At 47.7% G+C, this 11,783-nt stretch overlaps 1 protein-coding gene across 7 annotated transcripts in view; it reads left to right on the top strand.

Annotated features, from left to right (window-relative positions):
- LOC118231558 (ankyrin repeat and sterile alpha motif domain-containing protein 1B-like) overlaps window positions 1-11,783 on the top strand; it is a 177,789-nt gene that overhangs the window by 136,419 nt on the left and 29,587 nt on the right. For all 7 annotated transcript variants that reach the window (XM_035425466.1, XM_035425467.1, XM_035425465.1 and 4 more), the window contains 2 exons: window positions 2,231-2,329; window positions 3,450-3,602. In XM_035425466.1, coding sequence (XP_035281357.1) covers window positions 2,231-2,329; window positions 3,450-3,602 — 252 coding nt within the window. The remainder of the gene's footprint in view (window positions 1-2,230; window positions 2,330-3,449; window positions 3,603-11,783) is intronic.

An 11,783-nucleotide genomic window follows, 5' to 3' on the forward strand; every position in this document is an offset into this window, starting at 1 on the left:
TCTGGGTGTGTAGAGCTTGGTGCCTGTACGGCCCTGCTTCCTGGTTCTGGGTGTGTAGAGCTTGGTGCCTGTACGGCCCTGCTTCCTGGTTCTGGGTGTGTAGAGCTTGGTGCCTGTATGGACTTGCTTCCTGGTTCTGGGTGTGTAGAGCTTGGTGCCTGTACGGCCCTGCTTCCTGGTTCTGGGTGTGTAGAGCTTGGTGCCTGTATGGACTTGCTTCCTGGTTCTGGGTGTGTAGAGCTTGGTGCCTGTATGGACTTGCTTACTGGTTCTGGGTGTGTAGAGCTTGGTGCCTGTACAGCCCTGCTTCCTGGTTCTGGGTGTGTAGAGCTTGGTGCCTGTACGGCCCTGCTTCCTGGTTCTGGGTGTGTAGAGCTTGGTGCCTGTACAGGTCTGCTTCCTGGTTCTGGGTGTGTAGAGCTTGGTGCCTGTACAGGCCTGCTTCCTGGTTCTGGGTGTGTAGAGCTTGGTGCCTGTACAGGCCTGCTTCCTGGTTCTGGGTGTGTAGAGCTTGGTGCCTATACGGGCCTGCTTCCTGGTTCTGGGTGTGTAGAGCTTGGTGCCTGTACAGGCCTGCTTCCTGGTTCTGGGTGTGTAGAGCTTGGTGCCTGTATGGGCCTGCTTCCTGGATTGGGTGTGTAGAGCTTGATGCCTGTACGGCCCTGCTTCCTGGTTCTGGGTGTGTAGAGCTCAGTGCCTGTACGGGCCTGCTTCCTGGATTGGGTGTGTAGAGCTTGATGCCTGTACGGCCCTGCTTCCTGGTTCTGGGTGTGTAGAGCTCAGTGCCTGTACGGGCCTGCTTCCTGGTTCTGGGTGTGTAGAGCTCGGTGCCTGTATGGGCCTGCTTCCTGGATTGGGTGTGTAGAGCTAGCAGCAGACGCGTCTGTCCCACACTGGGTCCCACATTGTGTGTGTCCTGGCCTAGCAGTGGCGGTACTATAGATAGCGTGATGCTTGTGCGCTTACACTCAGTAAATGGCACTTGACATTCCTACTAGAGCCTAATTTGTCATCTGTGAGACTCGTTTAAGTTGCTTCTATTGATGTAATAAAGTTGTGTTCCGAAAAGGGCACGCTACGGGAATGTTTGGTGTGAAATGTCACGCTATAAAAATGCGAGTCAGAGGGCAGTTAATGAGCACAATCCATGCTCTGGCGCTGCGCACTTTGTTATGCTGTCATAGGGGGAAGTGATGGACACTTGTGTCCTGGGAAATGTAGTTTAATTACAGATTAGGTGATATAATACTAAGCGTGTGGTTCCAATAAGCTTATCCACTAAGACTTGAGAGAATTCTGATAATATACCATATCAACCTAAAAGAAGATGGGGGGGGGGGGGGGGGATTTGAATTGCAACACTTGAATGTTTATTGATTTTCAGGTGGACCAAAAGCTTATATGGTCCTAAAAGCCACAGATCGCAGTGATTTATAGTGATTTTATATTTATGAACTTAGGGTTGTGATTATAATTTGTTTTGAGCACCTTCCATTTTTTGGCAGCACTTGTTATTTTCTGAGTACCCTATTTGAACGCCTCCGTACACCCTCCCAATCACAAGCCTTATATGAGTGTCCTCGTTGTTTTATGTGGTTTTGCTCTCACGGAAAACAGCTGCATTTTTTCAGCTGTCGTCCGTTTTGTTTTTTTGTGGCTAGTGCATCAACGCAATCAGGGCTGTTACAATGAGCAGTATCTTCTTATCATGCGTTTGCTGTTGGCAGGTTCATTTTGCTGCTGTTTTGCCATTTGTGGGATGAGAGATTATACGGAATATCCACAGAGGTGTAGCTCCTCCCCACCACTCTTGGAAATGAATTGATAAAAGCTTAACTGACATTTATGAGCCACCAGTCGGGGCCATAAAGCACAAATAATTCACATCACAGCACGTGACCCAGCCATCTGTCAATCACTTGCTGTGACCAGCCTGTCCTTTGTTAAGGTCATCTGCAGAGATTAGACACACATGTATGCGCACACACACACACACACACATGCACACATACCCATGAGCACACACACACTCACATACACTCACAGTGGCACACAAACGCACATGCGTGCACACACACACACACACACACATGCACTCATGCACACAAATGCACAGGCATGCACCCATGGTTACATGATTTACAATAACAAAGCTCCTCTTTCTGAGACTCATATTTCAGTCAGCTGTCAGTCAGCTGTCAGCTCTTGATTGACGCATTTTCTCTTGCAGGGCAGCAATGTTGTGGAGGACCAGGACCTGCTGGAGATTGGGATCCTCAACTCAGCCCACAGACAGCGCCTCTTGCAGGCCATCCGCCTCCTGCCCAGGGTGAGTGTCAGGGTCAAGGTTCAGGGGTCAGACAGGAGCAGCTGTATGTACAGTTAAAAGCCACTTGTCCCACATGCTAAGTGGGACGCTGCTGTGCTGTAATGCACAGGAGAGTCAGAGCTGAGATTCCTGGAGTTCTTTCACCTGAGCTTCAGTAAGAGGCTACTTGATTTTTAGAGTGAATAATGTTGATCAAACCATGCTGATTCAATACTGAACAGGGACTACACTCAGGGTAAGAAATGATCTTATCATGGTCTTATCAGTGAAGATATTTCATCAAAGGTCTTTAAGGCTGTGTCCTTGTTCTGGTTTAAAATGAGGCTGCTGGGTTAAGGGCTCTGTTCTAGTTCATGGACTGGCCCCTCTCTCTGTTATGGAATATGGACCATGCCTGTGCAAACTGTGGCAGGCAGCCCTGCAGTACAGCGCACAATTAGCCCCGGAGCCACTGAGGGGAAACGGAGGCTTTCATTCGGCTGAGATGACTGCATTGCGCTCTAGTGACCTCTGCTGGTCGATCGAGCACCTGCAGCTCGAGCGTTCAGCCGCTCGTGAATCGTCTTCCTCCGAATCACATCTGCGGGAGCCCGACTCGTCGACTGCAGTGTGATGAGCGGTGGCGGCTTACGTTACGTGCTCGTCTGTGCGGATGAGCACATTACGAAAAAAGGGCTGGATAAGCATAATATAAAATAAATAACAAACATTTTTCAAATGAAGAGGAGGAGATGCAGAATTGTTTTTGTCTAACAGTCCTGTTACATGACTCATACCTTTTTTTGCTAATGACCAGTACTGAGACAGAGCTATGTGATTAAATTATGATATGAGTATCTCTCTCGGCCAGTTTTGTTTGTGGAAGGCAAGGCATGAAGGCTCCGGTCTTCCTTGGGTACATGCCTGTTACCGTACGATCCGTTACAGTACAGATCCCCATCATGCCGTGTGGTTGGGATTTAGCACTTGTAGCAGGGCACCTTATCAGATGCAGCTTCTTTGCTGCCTCTCTGACCTGCAGCCTGTTACCCTCTCAGTATTAGTGGAAGGAGACTGAGCTCTCTCACTGTGTAAATGAAGTGCAGAGCCTTGCTCAAACACACGCCTCTCTCCCTTGCAGGTGCGGCCGGTTGGATATGACGGGAACAACCCCACGTCGGTGGCCGAGTGGCTGGAGTCCCTGGAGCTGGGCGACTACACCAAGTCCTTCCTGATCAATGGATACACCTCCATGGAGCTGGTCAAGAAGATCTGGGAGATCGAGCTCATAAATGTAAGTGACATCACTTCCTGGCTCCTGTACTGGGTAGGTCAGTAATCTACATCTAAGATCAGTTTATCCAAACTTAATCCTGACCTTGCCAAGTCATTCAAGATAGCAGATCTCATCCAAGGTCAGTGCTTGGATTCCTTGCGCCACTTCATCCTGGTATTGAAGGTATTTTAATATGACAGAGGTCTGAGTATGGACACGTAATCTCTCTGCTTCTGCCGGGTGATCTCTTTTTGCAAACACTGGCACACATGCACATGCATGCACACACACATACACACACACTCATACACACACACACAATGTCCTGCAGTCCAGCAGTGATGTGTGGATATAATCATTGTAAATGTGTGTAAGTTGTTTGTGTGTGTTTAATGCCTGTATAATCTACATTACATTACATAATCTATTTAGCAACAGAAAGTAATAGGATAAGAAAAATACTGCAGAGAGCAAGAGAACCCACAGATTGAAGCATGGCCACTAGAGGGCAGTATAGCTGCTGAACCAAGGTGTGTTGAAATATGGGCTACTCAGCTCAGTGTGAATGAAAGCACGTGATACTATGCAGTGTATATTAAATGCTATGTGGAGTGTTAGAACGTAAGCGATGCTACATTTTTGCTATGTGTAAGATGAAGCTATACTCTGTGAATAAGTGTGAGAGCTGGTTTGCGGGGGTCTTGGTGCAATAATGAAGACTTCCAGTGATGTCAAATATGAATCCCCAGCAGTGTCATTAGTGAGAGGTGGCTAATTAAAGCTGAGCGTTTAACTAATCCTCCTCAGTGATGTGCTGTTCAATTTGCTTTAGTGTGGGTGCTTAGTTTACACTCATTTGGAAGTGTTGAAGGAGACTGTGTGTGCGCGCTGTATGTCAGTGTGTGTGTATGTGTGTGTGTGTGCATATGTGTGTGTGTGTGTGTGTGAGCACAGATACAGAAACAACACACATTGTACGAACTGTAGCACAATGTACCACTGTGACAGTTGTGGCAGGTTTGGGGTTCCGTGTGGTTTAAAATAGCTCCGCCTGCATCAGTCTGCTGGTCTTACTTAATATTGCACCCTGACCATCCACTTGTGCTATCGTTACTTAATTAGATATTCACTCCTCCCTTGAGCTCTGGTGAAACCGACATGTGCAGTACCACGTACTGCGACAAGAGAGAGATAGCTCTCACTGCTGTTATATACCAGAAATATACCACACTCTCTTAATTACGCAATTCGGTTTGATTAATTAAAACACTCTTTCGTTGCTTATTAATGAAGTCCCACTCACGTATTAATGAGATAGGAGTTGCCTCTCGTTAATAGCTTATCATTAGCACTTATCTTGATTTAGGTTGATGTGGGGAACATTAGCATTAGCAGATTATCAGCAGCCCAGTATTATAGCAAAGATCAGGCCATCCGAAGACAGTCTTGAAAAGCTATTATCAGCCTGTATTATCCTGCTGTATTGGGTACCTCATACCCAGCTGATATTGCTCCCTCTGGCTTACACTGGTGGACACAGGTGGAAAGTCCAGGGGTCTGAAAGTAGAAGTCCTGCCGTGTGTTTCTTCCACCTATGAACTCAGCCAGCTGATTTCACTAATTAGTTCTACCTCCTGGCTGAAGAATTGTGCTAGCCAATCCAGGTGATTGGAACAAAATACTGGGCTGGACTTAAACTTTCTGAACCTGGAATTTCCACCTCTGCTGGTGAAACACTCTCGTCTATCAGTCAAATATGCAACAATGATTTATCTTAGCTGCAGCGAGATTACTGTCCAGAAGATGGCTCTAGTGTTCTTTATTTCAGTTCAGTTTGAAAGGGAGTACATTTACTGTTCAGAAAATAAGTTGCTTTTAACTAATGGGTTACTTTATAATAATATGGAAAAAAAAAACTGAAATTAACTCAGAAAAATGTGGAGTGAAGTTCTTCCCATCGATTTAAGGAGTACAAGAGTTTGGAATCTAGTTTCCTTTAGCCATGTTCTCACCACTATGTCCTTATGGAAAAGATGGAAAAGGGCCATATTTGGAAAACGATTCTGGTGAAATCTTGCACGCATGGGCGTGGTAGTGACACTCCTGAGATGAAGAAGAAAACCTCCATTTGGTGAGATATAAAATGCGCCATTTGCAACAAGGTTTACAGGATTTCAACAGACGTTCCTGCAAGCTGTAGCTCCCTTTATGTTCAGCACTACAGAGCCTCTGATTCTCCAGTACGACTATAAAGATCTGATTATAAACCCTGTCCTGGTTTTCATAAGATGAGACATGCTGTGTGCGCATCAGACTAAGTCTTTATTGTTATTTATATTTTTTATAAGAACATACTGTACCATGTCACGCACAGTACAGCAGTAATAATTTCACTGACAGTATCTTAATACCTGCAAGAACAGATTTCACTGCATTAATTTAAAAGTGCCTATGTCACCTGTGTATTTTTCTGTGTGTGCATCTGCGGGGGGGTTATTTGGTTGTTGTGTAAATTAAATTTGAAGAAACGAGCACAGATATCTTCCAAGTCCTTGTCCTCTCATTGTGTCACTGTTTACCCAAACAACACATCTCACACTGTGATGCAAGTTAAATCACTTCAGTTGTGCTTGTGTTTAATGGGGTTTGGAATTACCCAGTGGAATAATGAGGTGTGTATATATGTGTGTCTGTGCCTGTGTGTGTGTGTGTGTGTGCATGTGTTTGTGTGTGTGCGTGTGGGTGTTTGTGCATGTGTGTGCCTGTGTGTGTGTGTGTGTGTGTGTGTGTGTGTGTGTGTGTGTGTGTGTGTGTGTGCATGTGTTTGTGTGTGTGCGTGCGTGTGTTTGTTTCTTTATTATCATACCAATCCAGTTAGAGCTTGTTCCTGACGGCGGTGTAAATTATGGCTTCCGTGTTCTATGGTAGTCTTGCTCCTCCGGGCCTTGGCAGAGCAGGGCTCGACACGTCCATCTTCATTCATTACATTCCACCTAAATGCCAATTTCATTCCCCTGCCGGAGAAACAGCAGGCCTTAGCGTCTAATGACAGGAGCACCACCTTGCATCACCCGCTGCACCGTGGACAGGAAGGGCTGCGATTATGGGTAGCTTGCAGTTACTCTGCGTTTCCATGTGACCAATTCACGTATCTGTGCCAGCTTAGATAGTAGACTGTCATCCTGTGTATTGAGCATTCCGTCCCATTGCTGTAATACATATTTTTCTTAGTTGTTACACGTGTGAGATAATGTGTGAGTCATATAAGTCAGCATATTGCATCTCTTCATCGTACTCTTTGATAATATGGACGGCGGTGGTGTGAAATGAAGCGAATAACCCTTGATCGGTTTTCTGCAGCCGTGGGGAAGGTCAGTGAATCTGCGTAAGCTGGCGCGGTCTGTGAGCCTCCGGCGGTACTGCCCTGTGGTGTCAGCACCAGATGCCAGCTCTCTGCCCCGTGAGCAAACAGAGATCAGCGCTGGTGAACAGTGCCTGGCTCCTCCCACCATGTCCAATCCTTCGTAAGGAAAGTAAACTTAGCCGCTCCCTCACAGTCAATGTTAAAATTCAAATATCCCATACAGTATGTCAACTGACTGTTTTTTTGAAAGCACATAAGAGTTCTTCCCACAGAATGAAAATGGAGTTCCAGGGGGTGACTATTAACTCAACTGGAAACATCACCCACCGCGTAAATGCTAAAAGAGCCATATAGCATTGGCAGTTGAGGCAGATGTGGATAATACTACTGAACAGTGAGGCTGATGTTCTGGCTGATTGCCGTGATTCATTTTGATGTGTTGTAATGGGGCTTTAATACAATGTTACACGCACTATAGTCTTTTGTCCCTATACAAATCATCATCAAGACACCGATGAATCACAGACGTACTGTACAGACCAGAGAGAGATGTAAAAAGCCACTGCGTAAGCAAGTTATCTTTACCCAGGTTGGATAGCAGTGTTAGCTGTCTTCATCTATACCTAGAATATAGTATAAAGAATAACACGTTAAGTCTACAGTTACATTAATTGGATTCAGCTGGTCATTTGGACTTCCGGATTGTTTTGTGGAGCTTGAGGCTCGAAGCTCCAGATTTCGTACATTTTAAACATCTTGCGTTACTAATACAGGAGACCCGAAACACACTGGCTGTTATTTGTATTTGTGTGTCTCCTTTATTTATCAGGGGGCCTGTAGCTAAGAACGTGCGAGCGTGCGATTAGAGAACGAGCTCGCTGATTGGCTGCACCTGGCCGGTGATGAATGCTTGTTGATAGGCCGATCGCAGCTGGTGGGCGATGAGTTACTTGAGATAAACTGGTCTGGAGATGATATGAGCAGTATGCACTGGCTCTCCCTGCCCAGGGCTGGTGCCAGGTCTGCAAGGCCCCATCTGTAAGGCTGCCTGTGACAGGAGTGTGGGTGCAGGCTGATGGGGGTGTGGCTTCCGTTTCAGGAACCAATGAGCAGAGGCTGGGGGCTCGGAAAGGCCTCAATTAGGTAATAATAGTTTCACTTTTTTAATGCCCATTAACTTGTTGCCATGACGGCTTGACCGTTGCTATAGAGACCTTATGCGCGGAATAATCTTGAAGCAGCCTGTGTTGCATCCTCAAAAGCCAGACAAAAAATTCTTGTGTGTGTGAGAGAGAGGGGGGGGGGGGGCGGTTGGCGATGAAACACACAGCCTCAGAACCCATAACCATGCTCCAAAATGATGACCTCAGTCATGTATTTTATGTCAAACTGCAGGCAGGTGAATGTTGAACACTGTAAGATTTGTGCCAGATATAACGTATGTAAATGAACCAATGGGTAAATATAATAGCCTGGGTGTTAGTGAGGTGTGAGGAATGTGAGTACAGTGTGATGTGTGGGGGATGTGACTGAGGTATAGCGCATGCAGGAGTGCGCTGTGTTACTGGGTTATAGCGCACTGAGGATGTGAGCGGGATGAGAGGGGGAATTAATAAGGAGGAGCGGAGTGCGATCTGCGGCTCCTGCAGGAGGAGCCGTGGAGGGGGGGGGGTGGGGAGGGAGGGGATTATCCCCTCGCTGTCAGGGAGCTGGGGACACCAGCAGCGCTCCGGGGAGGAGGGGGTTAAACTCCACGCTCCCCGCAGGGCCGAAGGCTACCGCACTGTACCGCACCGTACCGCACCACCTTCAGCCTTCAGTCACCTGCACCATCAGAGCCGCGCAAGAGCCGGCTCTGGATGTGGCCGCTGTATCCATAGTAACGAGGTGGAGGCAGCGAGAGAGCGAGAGAGAGAGAGAGAGAGAGCGAGTGAGTGTGAGAGGGGGAGGCAGACAGCTAGAGAGAAGAGAGAGAGAGAGAATGAGGGAGGGAAAGCTTTAGAGGGAGAGAAGAGAGGAGCAGAAGAGAGAGCGGTTTCTCAGTCAGCGGTGTTTCAGTCAGCCAGCTCCCCGCGCGCCGCTTGCGGATTGGTCCACTCCGAGCCGGACCGCGCAGACCCAGCGGACCGCCAGCGAGGGCAGAGGAGAGGAGAGGAGAGGAGAGGAGAGGAGAGCTCATCGGCCCCTCGTCCGATTCCACCGCGCTTCCACCATCTTCTCTTCCTCCTCCTCGTGTCCCTGCTCCTGCTCCTGCTCCACCGGCGGGCTGCTCTGTGACTCAGTGGAGTGAGGAGGACAGCGAGCCGCTGCCGTGCCCCGGCTCCCGGTGGGGGGGAGGGGGGTTCGAGCGCACCGCCGCACGTAAAGAGAGAGAGAGAGAGAGAGAGAGAGAGAGGGAGAGAAACCGCTCCGCTCTGACTCTCAGGACCCTACCTACACTGCAGGAGACAGGTGAGTCAGCGGGGACCAGCAAAGAGGAGCCTACTGCCAGAGAGAGAGAGAGAGGGAAGGGGTAGAGAGAGGGAGAGAGAGAGGGAGAGAGAGAGAGAGGCAGAGAGAAAAAGAGAGACCGAGAGTGAGAGCAAGAGAAGGAAAGAGCGTGAAAGGAAAGAGAAAATAATGAGAGAGGAAGAGGGGGGTTGTTGTGATGGTTTGAGATTCATGCACCACTGGTTCCATTGTTTTCTGCTCCCTGTGTTTTTCTGGTTCTGGGCAGAACCCTGATTCTCTGTGCTGGGTCCCACTCATGAGCGGATCCTGATGCTCTGTGCTGCGCTCCAGTCATGTTCTTGCTCCTTAATGAGCAGCTCCCACATCTGTGGGCGCTTCTGTTCACTGCCAGGATGGTTGTCATTATGAGCCAATGCAGCTGAACTCAATTGATTTTGAAGACGTTGGATGGATCCTGATGGACTCCTGCTTGATCCTGATCATGATGTACACGGTCAACATCAGGGGAGTCCACTCTTATCCAAAAAGAGATATTGCGGGTGCAGGATTTTTTTTAGCCCAACTCCAGGACACCTGATTCTACTTAGGTAAATCTTGATTGAAGACCGTGTTCAGTTAATTAGTTGGAGCAGGTGTCTTGGTGCTGGGGTAAAACAAAAACCTGCACCCACACAGGCCCTTTTCTGATGAGATTGAACACCCCTCATCCTTGTACCATTCATAGATAGTGAGAACAGGAAGTGTAGTAGTCATTTTATTTTGTTAAAGTCTCATTAACTTACGAACACTTCATGAATGTAATGTATTATTATTATTATTATTATTACTAACGTTAATTATTTGTAATGCATGGATTTCATTACCCGTTGTTAACATGAATTGTGTTGCAGTACCTGTCCCAAACTAGAGCGATGGTGAAATATCCAGTAATATCCATATAGGTTTCGTGAACTTGTCTTGCAGTTCCAAAACCATTTGTAAAGGGCGAATGTTAATCTATTCAAGGGCAGGCCCGACAATAAATACTGATAATTTTGACAAAATGGCTTTATTATTGATTAATGGGGCCATTTTTTTGTCTGTAAAATCTGAGAAAGATGTTGTGTCAATGGAATGTGTATGTCCTTGGAAACGGCTTTATTCTTAATTAGTTGTGTAAGTTGCGTAAGACACTCTGGATAAGAGCGTCTGCTAAATACCTGTAATGTAATGTAATGTACATGTGGGCCGTTGCGCAAGAGATTTAAATGCCTATTGACATACTACTGTAATGTGGCAACGTCTTCACAACGACATAAACATGGCGAGCAGTCCGAACTCTTTTTTGAACTTTCTGTACAGCCAGTTCAGGGTTTTGCATCTTGTGCCTGCTCAGTCAGAATCCCTGTGCCAGTGCAGTCTGGCTCCTGGTTGGCCTGAGCTGACAGACTGTGCCCCAGTGTCACTTTGTCCAGTGAAGAATATTTGCTAGGGTTATGGAGCTGGTGCGCTACTGACTACATCATTAGATTGTCTGCAGTGTGTGGGGGAGAGGGGGGATGGGGGAGGAGAGCAGGGAGGGGGAGAGGGAGGCTGAGGGCGGAGAGCGGGGCGGGGGGGGGAAGGGGGGCTGAGCAGGGAGCTGCTCTCCTCTATCTCTCCCCATCTGAGGGGAGGTCCGGTAAACCAGGCCAGGCTGCAGCCCTGTTCAGCGCAGATGGCGGCTGGTGCTGGAGCAGTGGTGGGTTGGGCTAGCAGTGCCTGGGGAACGAGTGAAGGTGCCCAGTTCTGCAGGATGTGAGCCACACTGCCCCCTGGGGGCTGACCCCGTGTTACATTTACAGCTGCAGGGTGGCTGTAACATTGTACAGTTTAAAGCCATGTACCCTTTTTGCCCTTTTGCACACCTTATTACTGCATTGTCTCAGCCAGTCATAGTGTGTCTCACCTCATTACTGCATCATCTCAATCAATCACACTGTACACCCACACTATAGCACACTTCATTACTGCATCATTTCTGCCAATCACAGTATACCACACCTCATTACTGCATCATCTCAACCAATCACAGTGTACCCCTACACTATACCACACCTCATTACTGTGTCATCTCAACCAATCACAGTGTACACCCACACTATAGCACACCTCATTACTGCATCATCTCAGCCCATCACAGGTCATGTCAGATCACCCTTCTTTTTGTCTAGTGCTACACTGTACCTCCACCCACTGTGCCTGTGCTTCTGTATGTGGGCTAACCACACATTATCCTGGCTGGCTTCATTTTCATCACGTGTGACATCACGGCTCAGTTTCACTCTGTAATCTTGACCAAGTGTCTGCTCTCCGTCCGCGTGTAGGTCGATACCCTGCAGTGGGTCTGCTCTGTCTCATGGGCA

The sequence above is a fragment of the Anguilla anguilla genome, chromosome 7, assembly GCF_013347855.1.
Source record: "Anguilla anguilla isolate fAngAng1 chromosome 7, fAngAng1.pri, whole genome shotgun sequence".
Lineage (NCBI taxonomy): Eukaryota > Metazoa > Chordata > Actinopteri > Anguilliformes > Anguillidae > Anguilla > Anguilla anguilla.